At 51.4% G+C, this 20,598-nt stretch overlaps 1 protein-coding gene and 1 long non-coding RNA gene across 3 annotated transcripts; one reads left to right on the forward strand and one right to left on the reverse strand.

Moving 5' to 3' along the window:
• Positions 1–5,760: 5,760 nt before the first annotated feature.
• On the reverse strand, positions 5,761–10,261 carry LOC107146037. 2 transcript variants are annotated; one of them, XR_007341691.1, is made up of 4 exons: positions 9,540–10,247; positions 7,672–7,810; positions 7,071–7,497; positions 5,761–6,396 (listed from the first exon to the last, which is right to left on the reverse strand). It is a non-coding gene; the product is annotated as an uncharacterized LOC107146037 (long non-coding RNA). The 2 variants fall into 2 exon arrangements; XR_007341690.1 differs by having other exon boundaries at positions 7,071–7,810; positions 9,540–10,261.
• A 4,995-nt stretch (positions 10,262–15,256) lies between these two features.
• Positions 15,257–20,387, forward strand: Inmt (indolethylamine N-methyltransferase). The gene is made up of 3 exons (XM_015490195.2): positions 15,257–15,443; positions 16,689–16,896; positions 17,859–20,387. Exons 1-3 carry the CDS (start codon positions 15,290–15,292, stop codon positions 18,286–18,288), a joined length of 792 nt encoding a protein of 263 aa, XP_015345681.1. The 5' UTR covers positions 15,257–15,289; the 3' UTR covers positions 18,289–20,387.
• The last annotated feature ends 211 nt before the right edge of the window (positions 20,388–20,598 follow it).

A 20,598-nucleotide genomic window follows, 5' to 3' on the forward strand; every position in this document is an offset into this window, starting at 1 on the left:
CGGCTGTGGCTCTCAACAGGGAACCATGGTCTTTTCTGGATTTTGGTGCTGCTGGTTCCTAAGTCTTTATGCTCGGACTGAAATGTACATCACCAGTGTTTGGTCCTTGGGCCTTAAAACGGCACCACTGGTTTTTGGGGGTCTCTGGCTTGCAGAAGGCAGCTCATGGGACTTCATAGCTTGCATAATTGCTTGAGCCCATACAGGGGCAACAGGTAAGCTGGGATTTCACCCTCTTTTCTTTCCCACTCTCCCACCCCCAGCCCTTTCCCAAACCTGGAATTCCTGGCCTGATCAGGGTCAGCATCTACCCCCACCTCCAGGCCCTTGCTGTGTCTGGCATGGTTCCCAGAATCCTCGGGAAGTTTGTTAGAAATGCAGAACCACCCCCAGGGTCATCATAATGATTTTTGAATTCTTGATGCTTTGCTGAAAACAGCACATGGCTTGATGGTGAAGAAGAGCGACAACAGAAAGAGCCATTGGATTAGATGGCTTCAGAAACTTCTTAGTTCAAACGGCCAAGCAACAGGAAGTCTATCATGATAAGTTCACTTATTCGATTTATTCCACAAACACTGAGTGTCTGTCGAGCACTAGGAGTAGAGCAGGGAACCAGAGGGATGCGTTTCCAGCTTGGTTAGACTTTCTATTTCAGTGAGGGATGAATAGCAGGGTTGAGACAAAAGATGGAATCATGTGTGATGATGAAGGAAATGAATGAAGTATGATGTGACCCGGAATGGAGGGAGCCACAGGAGGGTGAGGACAGGGACAGGAAGCCTATGAACTGTGGTGGAGAAGTGAGACGGAGCCTGGACAGCAGGCTGCCCAAAGAAGTCCCCTTCTCTGTTGCTTCCTCCTCCTCCCTTTTCTATTTTTAGGTCAGTGCATCTCAAACCTGAGAGTATGTAAGATTCCTGGGGATCGTGTTAAATGGCAGGTCTGTAGGACTGGGGTTCTGCATTTGTTTTTAGTTCACCCCACTCCTACCCTTTGTACTGGGAATTGAACCCAGGGCCTCAAGCATGCTAGGCAAGCACTCTACCACCGAGCCACAGTCCCACTGGGGACAATGTCAGATGAGGAGAGTGTGGTCAGGAAGGAAAAGGGCTGCCTGAGATCACTGTGTGTGTGATAGGACCAGAGCACGGACACCCTTGCATAACTTCTTTAGTGCAAAATACCTCATGTGTGGCAGGTAAGACCTACTGTGTGCCCCAAGGAGTCCACTGGCTGGTGGAGAAGGAAGCAGAAACAAAATGGTGGACACAGAAGCTTGCAGAATTGAGGTGCAATAGAGCCAGTATTTGGGCTGTGGCGGGGTGATGAGGGTAGTGGGTGGGTCTCAGAGCTGTTTAAGAGGAATCATCAAGAGGCTGAGGCCCAGAGGGTGACAGAGGAAGAAACTGCTCTGGCACCCATGAGTTAGGCATGGGTGAGGACACAGACAGAAGTGTCCTCATTGGGATGGAACATGGAGGAGGAGCAGGTCTGGAATGGGGAGTTCACCTTTGGACCTGTTCATTTGAGGGGCTTTGGGCCAGGCAAGCTGGAAACTCTTCAGGACGCCAGAAAGCAAGTGGGGGCAGAACTATAGAGTGCTCTGTGGATGTGCTTCCAAAAAGAGCAGGTGATTCCCACACACCTCAGGGTGTATTAGCAGACACAGTACAGGTTCACCTGTCTTGTATTTTTCTTTCTTTCTTTCTTTCTTCCTTCCTTCCTTCCTTCCTTCCTTCCTTCCTTCCTTCCTTCCTTCCTTCCTTCCTTTTCTTTTCTTTTTTTAGTATTGGAGATTGAATACAGGGACACTTTACCACTGAGCTACATCCCTAGCGTTTTTTTTTTTTATTATTATTTTTTATTTTGAGACAGGTTCTTTCTAAGTTGCTGAGGCTGACCTTGAACTTGCAATCCTCCTGCCTCAGTCCTCCCCAATCCCCAGTTGCTGGGATAACAGGCATGTACCATAGGGCCCAGTTCCTTTTTATTCTGGTACTAGAATGGAACCCAGGGGTGCTCTCCTACTGAGCTACCTCCCAGCCTTTTTCATTTTTTTTAAATTTTGAGGTAGGGTCTCACTAAGTTGCTGAAGTTAGCCTTGAATTGTGATCCTTCTGCATCAGTCTCCGAGTCTCTGGGATTACAAGATATGCCACAGAGCCACAGCCAGAATCTATAATTTTATAGAGCCCCATGTGCTTCATGAGTATATTTGAGACATACTGGCTCTTACTGTAGACTCAATCTTGGCTGCACATTTGAATCACCAGGGGATCCTAAGTACTCATGCCTGGAATGTACATACTTGGTTCTGATCTTATGGGTTTGGGGCCTCAGGACTTTTACAGCTGCCCAGGCGAGTCTGATATGTGTCCTGAGTGAGGACCTCTGCCCCACGTCCCACCTTAGACCAACCAAACTAGGAAAGTGAAGGTGACTTGCCGGGTTGCATGTGACTAAAACACTCAGAGGTCACTCCAGGGGAACTGGGCTAATTGGGCTGCGCGGAATAACCACACAAGAGGCAGAAATACCTTTTTCTTTGGGGGTGCTCTGATGGCTCCTCTGACCTTAAGGGTCCGGGAGGGGGGGAGAGATGACCCCTTTTGTTGAGGAGAAGCTATTCAAATGAGGCAAGGGGTCAGGTTTCAGGGGGCTGAGTCTATCTTCATGATGTCTGCTGTCAGCAGGTTGACTGACATCTAGGTAGGCCACACCCAAGGGCACAGTAAGAGAAGGGGACACACAAAAGGGCGTTTCCATGGAACATTCTATCCCAAACAGGGCAAGGGGTAATATTACAAAGGAACAGGTGAGCATAGCTCCACCCATGGGGTATAGGAAGGCACGCCCATGCAAGAGACACAGTCACTCGCACCCTAAAGATCAGGGCAATCGTCAGAGTGACCAACAATGCCGCACCGGGTCAGAAGGGGAGACAGACACAGTCACGTGCTAGTCGGTCTCCCACAGTGACTGACTTTGTAGAGAGAAAGGAGAAGAGTCCTATCACCTTGCACTTGGAAGCCTCCAGTTGGAAACCAGCAACAAACCCCCGCTGTGCCTGGCAGGAGCTCAGGGTGATGAGGCGGGCTCTTAATGAGCCATGAAGATCTGCCTGGGAGGTATCTAGTTGTTAAAGTTTAGCAGCAGCAAACCCTCCTGGGGTCCTACTACCTGCCAGGCCCAAACAGAACTGTTGAGGTGAGGATTCTGGGGTGCTCTCGGGCCTCACCCTGAGAAGTAGTCTATAGAGGAGACTGTCCGGGACCAGAGGGAGGAGGCCCTACCATGCCTAGGGAGAAAGGGAGGGGAGGTTTTCTGGGTAGAGTGTTGGGCCCTCCTCCCTCTTTTGCCTGGAGACAGGAGCCATAGAAATTAGGTGTATCAATTCCAGGGTGTGCCCAGGAACCCCGTCATATCAGGGACAGATCAGAATTCAAGATGTATTCCTTACCACCTGACTGCTTAAGCTGGCCCTTGGATGGGTGATGTCAGTATTACTTGGGAGCTTGTTGGGAATGCAGAATCTTAGCCCTGCTGGGTCTGACCTATGAGATCAGAATTCCTGGTTTAACAAGACCTCTATGTGATTTGCAGGCACATTGGTCTAGAAAGCCTTGGCCTAGGACCACAGAGACAAAGTGAAGCAGAACATCAAAAAAGGCCCTGACTGTCCCAGGGCTTCCTTGCTCCTCTGAGTGGGTCAGCTCATGATTTCTTTGCCTGGAGAGCCCTGGAAGAACCTCTGGATGTCTAAAGGCAGCCTGAGCCAGACTCTGCCCAGGAGGCCTCCTGGCCCCTGGCTTCCAGGACCTGCCCTGCACTGCCCTCTGGTGGTCATAGTGAGTCATTACTGCCTCACAGTGCCACATCAGCAGCAGGACACAGGAAAGGAACTCAGTCTGTAGCTGGTGGAGGAGGAAGGACTTGCTTGTTACTGTCCTCTGACATTAAGGCTCTGAGTCCCCCAAGAACAATGACAGGAGCAGTTTGGAAAACTGTTTTAGCAGCATGATGACAACTCTGGGGTGAGGCTGGTCTTTCTCCTGGGCGGAAAGCCCCCGTGCTCATTGCTGCCTTCAGCTGTGGGAAACTGCTCAGAGGTAGAGCATGTGCTAGGGAGGAGGGACAGGAGCCCTCTGTAGCAAGGACGTGCAGGTGAGAGGTCGCCCTCTCATGGTTGCAGGACTTGAGCAGTGTGGTGGAGGGTCATTACCAGGCTGGGACCTTACCCCTCAGGCTCAGGTTTCAAGCAGTGTGGAGACTTGACTGCATGTGCATCGTGCATCGGGAGGCTGCAAGGACCCCGGGGTTGGCACACTGTGAGCTGAGGGACGATGAGGGGCCACAGCACAGTTCCCAGAGCGCTAGAGAGCTTCACATAGGTCAGGCTTTGGTGGTGTTTTAGTCAGCTTTTTCTCTGCTGTGACTAAAGGACTCAACCAGAACAATCATAAGGGAGGAAAAGTTTATTTGAGGGCTCATGATTTCGGAGGTCTTAGTCCATAGAAGGTCGGCTCTGTTTCTTGGGGCTCAAGGTGAGGCAGAACATCATGGCAGAAGACTGTGGCGGAGGGAAGCAGCTCACATGGTGATCAGAAAGCAGAGAGACTCCACTTGTCAGATAGAAATATATACCCAAAGCCACGCCCCCAAAGCCACGCCCCCTCCAGCCACGCCCTAGCACTTCAGGCACCACTCAGTTAATCCCTGTCAGGGGATCAGTTCCTGATTAGGTTAAGGCTATAACCCAATCATTTCTCCTCAAACCTTCTTGCCTTGTCTCACACGTGAGCTTCTGGGAGACACCACATCTCAACCATAACAGGTGGAGAAATGCAGACACACTGCCCACATCTCAGAGAGAAGAGGTGAGCCCAGGCCGAGAGCTGGCTGGAGCAGATTTGGCTGTTTGAGTAAGAATGTTGTGCAGAGACTTAACGACCTTGTGATGGTCCTAGAGATGTGACCCTAGGCCCTCCCAGAGGTCAGAGGCTATGTTCTTGGCTACATAGATGAAGCAGCCTGGCTCCTGCCCTGCCCCATAGCTGGCCTCAGCTGACCACTCCCTGAAACTGCATTGCCACAAGCCCATCATTACCTGGACAGGAGTCCAGGCCTCAGTGCTGGCTCTTCTGTAACTCACAGAACCATCTGATGGAGCCAGTCCCCTCCTCACACCGGGGGAGCAGGAACTTGGTCTAGAAGTCATATTACTCTGGCAGGTGCCTTTGGCTTTGAGAATCTAAGTCCATGTCCTTTTTCCAGGGGATCAACCTATCTGGAACTCCAGCCAGTGGCCCATTTCACGCCAGTTGCAGACACTTTTGGTGCCTCTTCCCTGTGCCCTGTGCATACTGGCTCAATTGCCCATGGCCAGCATCTGCAAGTCTTTTAGTTCTCTCTGGGGTGGCACTGCCCAATGCAGGCAGACCGAAGAGGCTGGGGAATTAACACCCCAATCAGCAGCCCTCAGCCGTGGCAACAGGAGTTGGTGTAGACCCACGACCTGGCTCCCTGGGTGGGGAAACCACAGACTGTGCTCTGCACCATCCCCAGAGGCCCTGGCATGACTAAGCTCCAGTCCCCTACAGTGGGAAGGGCTGGGTGATGCCCTCTTTCTCAGCTGCCCTCCTTCTCTGCTTTCCTTCCCATTCCCCTCCAGATGTTCACAGGTCCCTTCTCAACAAATGATTTGCTCTCAAATCCTGTTTCAGGTCTGCTTCTGGGAGAAGTCAGACCAAGACAGTGTTCAGCAAGAGCACTTTAGTTCCGTCATCTTTGCTACAGGATAACAAGGAAGGAGTGTGGGTGACAGTCCCTGAGAAGAGTGTCAGAAGGGCCCTGCTTTTCCCTTGTGGCCTTGGGACCAGGTAGCAGGAATAAAGGGGTAGAGCAGCTCCAGCTGCTTTAGGGGGCTGTGAGCAAGATCCAGAAATGCTGGCTGTGACCACTAGGGGGCAGCTCTGCCAGGCTGGCCTCAGACCCTGGGGACTTTGCAAGGTGACAGCAAAGAAGATGTCCTCGTTAATGGAGCAGGCCTCAGAGTAGCGGAGGTTGAACCTGGTGGTTGAACCTCAGCGCCTGGTGGTTGGCCTCCTGCCTGGCCTTCTCACTGTCTCCCTCTCAAAGAACTTTCTGGAGCCCATATAGTGCTGCGAATGCAGTGTGGCCATGGTGACAAGGTGCCCACCTGGCTTCAGCAGGCTGAAGGCTCTGCTGGTACATGTTATGTCTATGTCAGGACAGGTGCTCCCAGGCCAAACAGTGTCACTTGCAGCCAGCTGGAGATACCTAGGCTGACCTGAGTGGGTGCGACTGATCATGTCATACTTCAGCAACTGTGTGACCATCCTTCTGGGCCAGGCCTCCTCTTGCCACCTGCTCCTATGGGGAGGGTCACAGAAGTGAAGTGACCATCATAATGATCAGCTCATAACTGACAGTCTGATTATGATGAATAATGAATATAACAATAAAAATGATAATTGCAATATATTAAATACGATCAGTACCATTATCACCAACCCCCACCACCATCTTCTGGGCAGTGACTCTCTTTGAGGGTGATAATATTTCCCCTACTATACATATGAAGAAACTGGGGCACAGGCTTGCTCAAATCTCTGCAGCTATAGGGGACAGTGGATCTGATATTTGGTTATGTCCTGTTCCTGTTCGTCCTCCATCTTCTTCCCTTTAACAATTCCATAGCTTTAATATTCCAGTATCAAACTTTTTTTTTTTTTTTGGTACCAGTGATTGAACCCAAGGGTGCTTAACTACTGAGCCACATCCCCAGCCCTTTTTCTATTTTATTTAGAGACAGGGTCTCACTGAGTTGCTTAGGGCCTCTCTGAATTGCTGAGGCTGGCTTTGAACTCATGATCCTCCTGCCTCAGCCTTCCAGGTTGCTGGGATTGCAGCATCTACATGAGGGCCTCACCAGATCCTTCAGTGATGGTAGGAAGGAATAAAGCCCAGGCTGGGTCATCTGTGCAGTCCCTGCAAGGCCCCTGCTCCTAGAGACCCTCCAGCCCTGGGCTCCAGGCTGCACCTACCTGCACCCATGCCCGAGGCCAGGGCAGGACTCTTGCGCTCCACTCATCTTTGGTGGCTTCAGCCAGGTGGGGACTCCTGCCTCTGTGCTCCTCTGAGGTGGGCTAGAGGCCACTCTCGGGGCCAGGGCCTTGATTTCTCCAGCTGTGCAATTGGATGGGAATTGCTCTCCCCTCAGGGCTCCAGTGGATGCATTTACTCTCTATGGACCCAGATGGGGACCATGCCTGTGGGGGGGTCAATGCTATTTCTCTGTGGAGCTGGGCAACAGTGCTGAGGGGATAGCGTGGGGGGACTCTGAGCAGCCCGTGTCTTTCCATGACGTCTCTCTCACATCCCAACAGTAGATTCCAGTAGAAGCTGAACTATGAGCTCCTTGTGGGTGGGGAGGCTTCCAGGAGGAGATGAGACCAAAACTGGTGCTATAGTCTGGATGGGAAGAAAGAAGTGGGGAGCAGGCAGGGCAACCCCAGGCAGCTCTAGGTGAGACGGCCCTGGAGGGAGGGGCCCTGGCTGATGAGAGGCAAGCAGATCAGGGGGGAAGGGAGACGGAGGGTGAGGCGGGCTGGGGGCTCTGGTGGAGCAGGGACAGCCTGCAGGTACCTGTCTCCTGCCAGGTCTCACACATATTGCACAGCTGGGAACCAGCCACAGGCCCCTGGCTCTTCTTCAGCCATTTCTCCAGCTCCCACTGGTTCTGCTCCGGGTTTTCCGTGGTGATGATCCTGAAAGGCCTCACAGGCTGAGAGCAACAGCTAGGTGGCAGGGCCAGTGTCCGTGCCTGCCAGGATGTCTCCTGTGCTTCCCCTGAGGGACATAGCATTAGGAAGGCCTGGAGATACCCAGCTCCCTGCCCCGCTGTGGCCGATGGAGAAGAACCCCGAGCCTCTTACCCCGTCCAAAGCGGGAGGCACAGAGGAGGCCTGAGCCTGCCTGTGAGTAGCTGCTGGGCCATGTGGGGCCCCAGACCCACAGCTGGGGCTCAGAGGAGTGAAGCTGGAGGGTGGCATAGCCTGGCTCACACACCACACCCTCTTGATGCCCTGGGTGCGGTGGGGAGCTGTGGGAGGTGGTGGGACAAGTCCTGGCTGCTAGACATGTTAGGATTGACTCTGTTGAAACTATTTCCAATGGGTTCTGACTCTGGATTGGAAATGGTGGGGAAAGTGATCAGAGACAGAGTCTTGGGTAAAGGCTGAGGACTGAGCCAGTGGGTTCATAACCAACTCAGCTGATCAGGGGATGAGAGGATGTGGTGCTGAATTAGGAGGCAAAGGCAATGCCAAATGCATACCCTCTAATCCCAGCTTCCTCCCTCCTCTGTTCTCTCTTAAATCCATCTATCTGTCAAAACCAAGTGCCAATATCCCTGTTCCAGGAAGTCTCAGATTTCTTTGGGAGCCTTTAGAGTGCTTTCCTCTGTGTTCCTGAGGGTGTTGCTTGATATATCTTACATGGCACCTATTAAAAGATTGGCAAGATTTTTTTTGAGAGACTGAACAGCCCCTCAGTCTGTGCAGTGTGCACCTGGCCCAAGTGTGCATGGCAATACTAAATTTAGTTTTGCTGTTGTTACTATTGGCTCTCTGACCTGGGCTGGCTACCCTTCTCTCTCTCTCCCACACTAAGCCTCAGTCTCCCCTTGGGTGCGCTGAGGAACTTAGGAGTGAATCTACTGGTTCACCCAATGCCAATGTCCCAGAGTAAGAATCTGTAAACTGAGTGTTATGGTTTGGCTTTGGGTAACCGTAAGCTCTCCTTGTTTTCTGTAAAAAAAATTGAGAGTGTGTGCATGTGTGTGTTTGTGTGTAGAAAAATGTTTACGGGGATTCAAGATCCTATGAAGGCTACAAAGCCCTGTTTTTTTGTGTGTTTGTTGGGGGAAGGTGCTACCGGGGTTTGAATCAGGAGCACTTGACCACTGAGCCACATCCTCAGACCTATTTTGTATTTTATTTAGAGACAGGGTCTCACTGAGTCGCTTAGTGCCTCACTTTTGCTGAGGCTGGCTTTGAACTTGAGATCCTCCCACCTCAGCCTCTGGAGCTGCTGGGATTACAGGCGTGCACCTGGCCAGAGCCCTGATTTAAGGCCTTTTGACAAAGGAGGCAGGCCCAGGCACAGGACAGCAGGCATTGTGCCCCTGCCTGATCTCTTGTATTTCTCCAGCACAGGCCTGGGTGCACCACAGGTCTGAGGTTACCCTGCCCATTTTACAGGTGAAGATACTGAGGCAGATTGCCACAGATTCCAGCCCAACTCTTTGGCTTCCATGGCCAAGGGCTCCAGACACACCCGCCCCGTACTGGTAGAGGCCTTGTGGGTTGACTGACAGCCAGGATGGGGTGGGGCTGTTTCTGCAGCATCCTCACTACTTAGTGGCCTGGGGTGGGAGTGGGGGTGTCCTACTATCACCTGCAGCTCATTCTTCAGGTGCAGCCCCTTCTGCCAATATGGATCCCACCACTTACCTGCAGAGGAGGCTTGGAAGAGGTTCTCCAAGGTTAAATTTCAGGTGTCTGAGTGGAAGGCAGAGTCGGTGGCCAGGTAGTCTCCTCCCCCACACAGCCTGCCTTCCAGGCTCTCTGGAGTCCTGCTGCTCTGCCTGCTCCTTCAGCCAGGGCTGCCCACTTTCTTCTTCCCAGACGCTTGTACCAGGAGTTGGATCATCTCCTTGGCCAGGGCTCCCTCTCAGGAAGGGCTCAGATCCATGCAGAGGGAAGCCAGAACTTCTGAGTTGGTTTTCTGGCTGAAGTTTACCAGCTAATAAATTATCAAGAACGTAGGAATGAAACAGGGTCACAGATGCGTGTCCTTGGGTGTACTCCGTTCCAGTTCATGGGCGGTGGAGCTGGGGCTGGGGGAGCCAGAGACACCCACAGAGACAGACAGACAAAGAGATAGAGACAGAGAGACATAGGGTCAGCAAATGGCCCTAGCATGCCTCATTCTTTGGGATTTGGTTGGAAAACAAGAAAGAATCAGAGGAAAGATCCCTTAGGGCGAAGAAACAGGATCCAGAGATGGCCAAGATTTCCCCAGCCGGGGTCAGTGAGCCTGCCCTGGAAAACAGCTTGTCCTTGACTTCGTCAAATATTCCCCCAGGCTTTAATCTTGTTTACTTCACCCACTTGCCGAATCAATCTTTTCTCTTCGATTAGTGCAGGAATAAACATAGGCAGGGCCCCTGAAAATCATGGGAGGCCCTATGTTTGGACATGAGAAGGACATGTGTCAACACTGCATCAAACTCCACCCCCACGTAAACACACACAGGCAAATGCACACACACGTAGAACCAGTAGGTGGTATTGAGGTCAATGCCCTGGTTGTGATCTTGTACTACTGGTTTGAAATGTATTCCCATTGTGGGAAACTGGGCAGAGGGTACGTAGACTCTCACACTCTTACAGCTGCACAGACATCTATAATGACCTCAAAATAAAGTTTTATATTAAGAAAAAATAGTGTTGTCAAATCCCTTTCCAAAAGTCACTTTCAAGGAAAGGCATTTCAGGCCACAAATTCTAGTACATTTTGCAAATGGGCAAGTCTGGTACACAGGCTGGTAATGAGTGGCTTCGCATAGTCCAAAGAGTGACATCAAGGAAGACACCTTGGGTGGAAGTCCCTAACACTTACTGTGCACCCACTGCATGCCAGCGTCTCCTGTCGCCTTCACCTATGAAGTAGATCCTGACCTGCTTCCTCAGTGACTAGAAAGGGGCTGTGCCTTGCCCACTGTGGCCTGGCAGCAATGATGGGGTTCATATTCAAATGCCAGGCCCCAAGCCCAAAGCTGCCTCCAAGCGGCCCCTCTGCCCATCAAAGCATGCCCTCCCGCCTGTCTTTGTCCCTTTGTCGAGCACCCAGAATCATCCAGGATCCAGTGATGACATGGATCCCGCTTCTGAGATTCTGTCTCTCCTCCCAGCTCCCAGCGAGCACAGAGATCATCCCAGGTTGAGCAGAAGAGCCCCGAGTCCTGTCACCAGAACCAAAGGTGGTCTGCGGTGATGTTCGGGTTTCTAGTTAGTGGGAAAACATTTCAGAATATAAATTTCAATCCATCTTTCACCATCATTCTCATCATCAGGTTGAGTTACATATAAATTTCCCCCTTTTCTGAGGTGAATGGGGCTTGGACTCTGGGGTGTTTCCAGTCGGTCAGTGAGAAAGTGGCGACTGTATACCAGACAGGGAAGGCCCGGCTGCCTGTCCAGCAGGGACAGTGAAATGAGACCTCTACTTAATTTATTAAAATGAACAGATGTGGGTCTGATGGCACACATTCCGGGGAGTTAGAAGTTGGTGCACTGAGTGCACCCTCGGCCCTGGAGTTCTCCTGTCATGACCCCTCCACGTGTGTGCCTTTGCACACTTGTGCTGGGCTGTTATCACGTGGGTGACCCGAGGGCCTGCTCTGACCTCCCAGCACTGACACAACATCCCTCTCCATCACTCTTCAAACTCTGGAAATGACAGTTGTTGGTGGCCAATGACTTCCCTAAGGTTGCTCCGTCCCCTTAGTGGTTGCGGGTAGAACATCACAGGTTTTCATGATAGAGGACGTGATCAGCATCATTGGGAATGCCCACAGCTTTCTCTGTGTTTTGGATCCTGGCTTTGAATTAGATTCCTATATGTGAGAATCCTGAGTCAGGGTCTGAAAACTTAAAAATAACTTAGTACAAGTGACTTAGGCAAGTAATTGTTAAATTAATCTCCCAAACGGAAAACAACATTATCTTTTGCCTTTTAATTATTTGTTTTTCCATAATAATATCATATATTATGTCATTTGAATGAGAATGATGAATCTCTTGTTTATTTCCCTTTAGGCTTCCTTCTCCTTCCCCTTCTTCTTCTTCCCCTTCCTCTCCTTTCCTTTCCCCTTTCCCCATCATCATTTCCTCCTCCTCCTCCTCCTCCTCCTCCTCCTCCTCCTCTTCCTCCTCCTCTTCCTCCTTCTTCTCCTCCAGGGGGATTGAACCCAGGGGCACTTAACCACTAAACCACATCCTCAGCAACTCCACCACCACCTTTTTAGAAAATTTATTTAGAGACAGGACCTTGCTAAGTTGCTGAGGCTGGCTTTGAAGTTGCATTCCTCCTGCCTCAGCCTCCCAAGATGCTGGGATTACAGGCATGTGCCACTGCCACCAGCTCTTGGGGCTTACTTCTAAGGTTAGAAAATTCTTTCCACCCTGAGCCTTAGTAACTAATCAGCAGTGTTGACGTCTGTGGTTGATACGATATATATATATATATATATATATATATATATATATTTTTTTTCACACATGGAAGACACAGAGCCTTTTGGGTTTTGGGGTGAGGTGAGGCTTTCATCTCAGCACACAAAACAGGTCCTGTCTATATTTGTAGATTCCCCACTTCTGGGCCCGGCTCTTCCCTCTGAAGAGTGAAGCAGGAAGACCGGTGGCAGAGGTCACAGAGAGTGTGGCCTGCTGAGACCCTGGTTTTCCTAGATGGGAGGGGACTGATTTTTTTTGTTGACTGGCTGACTTTTTAAATGACTCTTCCATTTTCTTGAAATTTGTCCATTGTTTAAAATTGTGGCCAAAGTCTTTTGAATAAAAATTTCCTAGAGCTATTTAAAAAAAATCACAGTATAGATAGATGCTGGTCCCAAAGTACTGCAGAGACAGAGGCAGGAGGTGCACAGGTTTGAGGCTAGCCTGGACAATTTTGCAAGAGTCTGCCTCAATACAAAACAAAATAAATAAAAATAAAACAAATAAAAAGCTTCCTGAAATGACACGCACATTCTTAAAAGGGACTGAAATTGCCTTGGCGTGAACAGAATGTCATCCAGTTGACGAGAGCAGACCTTAGGACAGAGATCTTCAGCTGGGGCAGTTTTTCCTACTAGGACACCTCTGGCACTGTCTGAAGACATTCTTGGTTGTGACAGCTGGGAACTGGGTATTACTGGCGTCTAGTGGGCAGAGGCCAGGATTGCTAAAAATCCTACAGTACACAGTTCAGTATCCCCATCCCAACAAAGAATTATCTGGCCCCAAATGTCAATGGTCCCAAGGCTGAAAACCCCTTTCTTGGAATACATCCATGAGAGATGTATCTTGGAGCAGATGATCCCCCTGTGGACCGGACCAGGCTGGGATCAGGATGTGAGGTGGGCTGTGGAGAGGCAGGTGGAGGCAGAGTGGGGAGGTGCTGGAATGCCCCAGGGTGGGGTGGGGAGGAGTTTGCATTCATTCCTCTGGGCAGCAGGAGACACTGGAGGCCTGGTGCTGGGGAGGGCGATCTTCCAAGGGCATCCAATTGCAGCAGGTGGATCGTTCTGGGAGGGATGTTCTCCTTCAACCATGCAGAGAGCCCTAGATGCCCCATCTCACTGCCGGGCTCTGGGCATCTCCAGGATGGTGTGTGCACCTTCTACTCCAAGTCTGTAACCGGGACTGGGATCCTGTGCTGTGCATCCACGAGTCTGTCAGCACCCATTCTCCTTTCTTCCCCAGCAGCTGTGGGCCTCTGGAGGCTATTTTAGGGGACCCCAGCTGCAGCCCCGTTGCCCTCCAGGTTTCAGTTGGACCCAGCAGGATATTGAGGGAGGGAAGAGAAGGAAGACTAGGAATTAATTCTTTAGTTTGGCTGCTGAAAGGGGGCTTCTCTACACAGCTCCATCTCAGGTCTCAGGTCTCAGAGAATAATGACTCCTGTCTGCCACTAGCCCTGAGTTACTGTGATATTTATTCTACGTGGCAACTTGACTCAGCTGTGGTGTCCAGATACACGGTCCATCATCATTCTGGAAGTTTCTGTGAAGTTTTATTTTTCTTTTATTAACACATTAGTTATCATGAGGGTGTTTTGATGGGGGTAACACTTCAGTCAGTGGATTTTGAGTAAAACAGATTGTCCTCCTAGTGTGGGTGGGCCTAATCCAATCAGGTGAAGACCTGAATGCATCAAAAGACTGGCCTTCTCCAATCAGGGAGGTGGTCCTAAGACTTCAACTATAATATCAGCTCTTCTCTGAGTCTCTAGCTTACAGCCCACCCTGCAGATTTGGACTTGCTAGCCTCTTTCACCCTGGAAACCAATTCCCTAAGACAAATCCTTTCTTTCTATGTACACATCCCATTGGTCTTATTTCCCCAGAGAACCCTGGCTAAAAAGGGGACCTCGTGGCTTCCCCCAGTGCCACTGGTGTCTTTGTTAGCACTGTCCCTTTTTAAAAACTCTTTTTTGGGTTATGTAATCTGAACATAGCAATTTCCTGCCTGCTCAGCCATGGTCCCTGGCCTCCCTTGGAAGCCAGGGGGAGTGACCTTGGGTTGATCCTGCCTCTGTGGAGACTGCAGGCTGTTGGGGTTTATGGGAGTCGGAGTTGTTTGTTTACTTAAAGTCAGAAGAACACATTCTTATCTCTCCCATTTCCAGGGCAGCAGGCCCGAACCTCCAGGGTGGCAGATTCATTTCAGTTTGGTTTGTGGCCAAGTCAGAACCATTTCCTGGTCCAAAAAAAAAAAAAAACCCAAAAAACAGAGGCTGAGTTTTTCTCTGTTTGGGGGAGATTTTACAACCCATTCCCATTTTAAAGGGAAGAACACTGAGGTACAGGGGTTCATGTACCCAGAGGCAACTTCTCATCTTCCCGTGCGCTCCCCCAGTGTTCTGCTCCCATCCCTGGGCCTGAACTCTGATCCTCACCAGGACCGGGCTGCATGGCATAATGCCCATTGCCTGGCCTGGAGAGAGCCACTGGGCCCTGCTGACTTCCAGTGTCCAGGTGGGGACTTTCCTTTGTGCTGAGGCCCAGGATATCTGTGACCCAGGGGGATGCCTTTGATTCTCACAGCCAGTGAAGTGGGCACACAGATGGAGAAACGGTAGTCTGACACCTGCCCCACGTGCATGCGGGCGAGAGCTGCACCCAGGGCTGGCACCATCAGTTGCCCCTGACGGACACACATCACTTCCGAGAGGAAGCAGCTGCAGCCATCGTGGCTCTGGATTTAGAAGAGTGTCAGGTAGGGCATGCCAATGTGGTGGAGTGAGGAGGGTCTCCATCCCTTCTGCATCCTCCCAGAAGGAGAAACTCATGGACAGGCCAGCATGGGAGGGGCAAAGGGACGATTCGGGAATTCTGGGGGTGGAGTCTGAGGGATGAGCCCTTATAAGACTCTGGCAGGCAGGCAGGCAGGCAAAAGGATTGGAGCTGAGGGTCACCATGGAGGGCAGCTTCACCGGGGGTGATGTGTACCAGAAGCACTTCCTGTCCAGGGACTACCTGGCCACCTACTACAGCTTTGAGGATGGCCCGTCGCCTGAGACGGAGATGATCAAGTTTAACCTGGAGTGTCTCCACAAGACCTTTGGCCCAGGTGAACAGAGGTGGCCCTCGCCCCTCAGCTTCTTTCCAGGGACCCAGATGGGAGACAGAGAAAGAGTGTCCTGGGGAGTCCAGGCTCCTCTCAGGGCTGCAGACGTGGGGTGGGGTAGGACCCTGGGCCTCTCCAGACAACTGTATTCCTGGAGGTCCGGTCTGTCTCCCACAGACCCGAGAAGCTGAGGAGCTGTGAGGCCCAGGGCTCAGGATGTGCAGGGGAGGACCCAGCACCCTGTAGCTCCCAAACTGCTCTCCTGGAAGGCCTCAAGGAGAGGGGTGGGTGGGGAAGCCTCTCCGGATTATCACCAAGTCCAGCCCTGCTCTGAGGCCTGAGAAAGTCAAGGGCAAATGGACTGTGGTGACCTCGGGATGACACCATACCTGGAATGCATGGCCTGCTTGTGGCTGTGAGGACAGCCCTACTTGGGAAGTGCTGCATGGGGTCTCAGCCCTGTCACTAACCTGCTGGCAGGGCCCTCCGCCCAGCACCCTTGTCTGAACCATCCGTAAGGTGGACCCATGGTGCTTGGCCATGTCCTCTTGGTTTGTGCAGTCGCGTCCTCACTATGGGTACTTGGCTGGAAAAAAAGTGAGGGACAGAGAGTTGCCTGGTGGCCCAGGGGCAAGAGAGGACTTCTAGGCTACAAGGACTGATAGAGAAGGCAGGTGGGGAAAGCAGACCTCAGAGAGCAGAGAGGTGGCTCCAGCCTGGCTCTGCAGGGAATGCTGGGAGTCACGCTTCCCTCCAGCTCCAAGTGGGCCTCAACTCATTGGGGGTCTTCCCAGGTCATCTCCTCCTCAGCTCCCCGCTTTGCTGGCCCCACATTCCAGCCCCCATCAAGGAACCCACCTAGGTGGGGCTGATGACCAGGGAGTCTGAGACTGAAAGGGCCCTTGCCTGGGGACACGGCCGCCTGAATTCTTTCCAGAACAGGGCTTGGGGTTCCAGTTCCCAGTAAGATACGGGGCGAATTGTTGACCCTTTTCTCCGAGTCAGATTTCTAATGTGTAAAATGGGAATAACAGGAGTAGTTGCCCCACAGGTGGCTCTGAGCTGTAAATGGAAATTAATTTATGTCATGTGTGTGGTATGGGTCTTACTTGCTGGAAGCTGCCAAGCCAGAAAAACCCTCGTGCTGGGTGCTGCTTCCCCTTGGGGAAGGCCAGGGCGTGTGTCCTGCAGGCCCTTCTGTCTCTTTTAGGTTTCATTTCTCTTACCTAACCCCCCTCTCTCTCACAGGGGGTCTTCGGGGGAACACATTGATCGACATTGGCTCAGGCCCCACCATCTACCAAGTGCTGGCTGCCTGCGAGGCCTTTGCAGACATCACGCTCTCGGACTTCACTGACCGCAACCGGGAGGAGCTGGAGAAGTGGCTGAGGAAGGAGCCAGGGGCCCACGACTGGACCTCGGTGCTGAAATTTGCCTGCGAGCTGGAAGGGAACAGGTGGGGATGCAGCTTGGGAGGGTCCCCTGCTGCCCCCCCCCACGTCCTTCTCAGAGGGCTCTCTCGCCTCAGTTGTCCCTGACATTTTGAGGACAGTAGGACTCTCAAGAATGGGACCAGATGTCTTGGGGTGGGGATAGAGTAGATGGATCTCTGAGCTGTAGGATCATAGGAGTGTTGAAGTGTGACATAGCCAAGTATGACCACTGAAGGCCAGGTGACAGGGCCCTTCCTCCCTCCCTCCCTCCCTCCTTCCTTCCTTCTGCCCTCTCTCTTTCCTTTCTCCTCCCTCCCTCTCTCCCTCTTCTCTCCCTCCCCCTTCCTTCCCTCCCCCTTCCCTCCCTCCCTCTATTGTCTCCCCTGCCATGAGAGGCCTTTGCCCACCACCACCCTGAGCTTAGGCACAGTGAAGGTTCAACCATGCTTCTCCTCTCCTAGCTCCCTGCATCTCCACCTGAGAGAATCACTAATATGGATTACGTATTTCTCATTGCCTTGCTTTGCAAAAATAATTTTTATCACATAGTGACGTATGTCTAAATAATCTGTGCTTAGTTTTACAAACTTTTGAACTGTCAACCAAATAATCTGCTCCCTGTTAGCTTCCTGGATCTGCTTTTCATCTCCCCACACGGTATTTTTAAAATAGCCATACCACAAATCCATCTGCAGTTAATTCTTTAATTCATCCCTCCATCTCACCTTGCTGATTCACCAGCCCACACCTGGGGCTCTTCTTCCTTCCTGGGGATCAAATAAAGGGGGCTCACTGGAAGGTTCCTATCACTCCCTCATCGTTTTCCTGCTGGGGGACCAAGGCCTAGATTGTGGAAGAGCCACTGACCGGTCACACAGGGACTCAGGGACTCCCCCATCTGCAGTTCGCAGGGTGCGTGTGTGGGCAGGCGAGTTCCCTTCACAGCCTGGACATGCCTTCCCTGAGCCCCGCCCTCTCTCCGCAGTGGCGGCTGGCAGGAGAAGGCTGAGAAGCTGCGGGCCAGGGTGAAACGTGTGCTCAAGTGCGATGCCAACCTGAGCAACCCGCTGGCCCCGGTGGTGCTGCCCCCTGCCGACTGCGTGCTCACCCTGCTGGCCATGGAGTGCGCCTGCTGCAGCCTCGACGCCTACCGTGCTGCGCTCCGCAACCTCGCCTCGCTGCTCAAGCCAGGCGGCCACCTGGTGACCACAGTCACGCTGAACATCTCGTCCTACATGGTGGGGAAGTTCAAGTTCTCCTGCGTGTCCATGAGGAAGGAGGAGGTGGAGCAGGCGGTGCTGGACGCTGGCTTTGACATCCAGCGACTCCTGCACAGCCCCCATAACTACTCCACCACCAATGCTCCCAACAACGGCATGTGCTTCATCGTGGCCCGCAAGAGGTCTGGGCCCTGAGCCAGGAGGGCCAGCACCTGTCCACGTGCTAGGGACGGATGGGTAGCATCTAATGCCCCTGCTTTCAGCACTCTCATCTTTTCTGAAAGTCTGAGATTCTAACATCCTCACTTTAGAGTTCTAAGTTTCCAACATCCTGTGTTCTAGGGTCCTGGGAGTGGAAAATTCCATTTTTCTAGTACACTAAACTATCTGACTCCCAGGGACTGTAGCGTCTCCTGGACATGGTTTCTGTCTTTACACAGGATGTCAGAGACAAGGAAGCCAGTAGATAGTGGTGTGTTGTAAATGCTTCAAATCCAGCTCTAAAGAGAGAATAGCACTGATTAGCAGTGATAGGCAATTTCTGTGGTGTGAATGATCCAACCATGGTTGATTTCAAGCTACCAGTGGTTTAACAGCTCATAAAACTCCTAAAGATTTTGCAATTGGCTCTCATGAGCTGATAGGAGGTGACCTGAACATACCACTGCCTCCCCTTTGCAGATTTAGCAAATAAAACTACAGGGTGTCCAGTTAATTGAATTTTAGATGAATAAAAATAATATTTTTTTTTAAAAAAGAATAAGTATGTCTCCCAAATTGCCTAGTACATACTTATCCTAAATATATTTGGGTTGTTTATCTGGAGTTCAAGTATAACTGGCTGTCTTCAAGGTCATCCAGCAACCCAGATGCAGACCTATTTTTCTGGCTCCAAAGTGAGAAGAGGGGCTGCCCAGTAGCCAGTCTGCTCCCAGCACAGAGGAACTTTTGTGTGGGTTAGAAAAAGCTCTCCTACAGGTGAGTAAATGGCAGACAGGTGTCTTCTGGGTTGAAAAGTTGCTCCTTGTCCAACTGGAAGGACTCTGAGAACAAGATGCCACTTCTGGGAAGACCAGTTGGAGAAGAAAGCCCCCTCCTTAAGGCCAACTTGGTCCCACCCCTGAGCACCTACCTGCTGCTGTCGTCTCCTGCCACCACCTGCACCTTTGTATGGGGCATATGCTGCAGAGCTGGCTGCAGCAACCCTGATAAGGTCTGGATTCTGGCCTCAGCCCTGCTCCATTGATCTGGGCCTTATTCCCTCTCTGTGGAGCAGGGGAAATGGGACCTCATCTAAATAATCTTCAAGAAAGTCCTAGGAGCAGAAAATCATTGATGTGAAAGTGCTTGAGAAGTAAAAGGATTTGCACAAATTGACCTATGGATATTATTTTCCCAAAGGGTTAGAGCTGGAACAGTCTTTCAAAATTGATTTTTTTGATGAACAAAAATAATACTTATTTTTAAGAATAAGTATGTCTCCCAAATTGCATGGAACATACTTATCCAATCCCTACTTTTCACAATCCAGGAAGCTAAGGGCAGTGGTTGCCTAGAGACACAGACAGCTGGTAACAGAGTTGGAACAAGAACACAGATGTCCCGACTCTTGGTCCATTCGGTGCACCAGCTGTCTCTGGACCTGGAAGCACAGGAGTCCCCTTGCCCCATCTAGCACAGGCTTGTTTCAGCACCCATCCCCCCTCAGCATCCCTACACTTCCCAGCTTACACTTGCTCCAAGCAACACACAAACCCCAGCTCCTCTCTTCTGACTTGTCTGGAGGGGCACTGCATATGTTAGTTTTAGACATGCTCCTGGTGGAACCATCAACAGGCAGAGGAGGTAGGGGCCTGGCAGGCAGGGTCCAGGAATTGCAAAAATGAGGCCCTGATAGGGAGTTGTGAGGGAATATGAGGTTTCTGCCCAAAGCAGCCAACGAGGGGCTAGTTTCTGCAAGGTGGCCAACAGACAGTTGCCCTGGAGGAGGATTGCTAAGGAAAGGAAGCACCCCTTGTGACTTCCTTCAGTGTTAGGACTGCTCATGGAAAGCCATCTGGCCTGAACATGGGCAAAAGACACAGAGAATCCAAACACATGCCTCGCTCCCAGGGCAGCTTAGTGTGCAGAGTGGACTGGCTGCTGTGGGTGAGGTGGTGGGGAAGTGAGTCTTCAGGGGCTTTTGGTCCTGGGCCAGGCTCGATTGAATGGCTCTGCTGTGCACCTGCCACATAGCCACTGCAGATACTGTGTGCTTTCTACATGCCTTAATAAAACATTTTGTTTCACTTTAAGCAGCACGGAAACTGTGGTATGTTGGTAAAACTGTGGGGGAAGGAATCTTTAGAGGAGAAAACTTCATGTGACTTCTGTTTGGAATCAGGGTTGTTGGACTTTTATGGGTCATGACTCCTTTTATGTAGCAGTTCACTAAATTGCTGCTACATAGGGTATGGGGCAGGTTTCCGGATGTATCAGGAATGCAAACAATGCAAAACTCAACGG

The sequence above is a fragment of the Marmota marmota genome, unplaced genomic scaffold (genome assembly GCF_001458135.2).
Source record: "Marmota marmota marmota unplaced genomic scaffold, marMar, whole genome shotgun sequence".
Taxonomy (NCBI): Eukaryota; Metazoa; Chordata; class Mammalia; order Rodentia; family Sciuridae; genus Marmota; species Marmota marmota.

What these genes read in the sequence shown, in the direction of transcription:
- Inmt (XM_015490195.2), top strand. Translation starts at nt 15,290, where the DNA reads ATGGAGGGCAGCTTCACCGGGGGTGATGTGTACCAGAAGCACTTCCTG. An exon ending in CCACAAGACCTTTGGCCCAG is followed by an intron (nt 15,444 to 16,688) that starts GTGAACAGAGGT and finishes TCTCTCTCACAG; the next exon opens with GGGGTCTTCGGGGGAACACA. An exon ending in TGCGAGCTGGAAGGGAACAG is followed by an intron (nt 16,897 to 17,858) that starts GTGGGGATGCAG and finishes CTCTCTCCGCAG; the next exon opens with TGGCGGCTGGCAGGAGAAGG.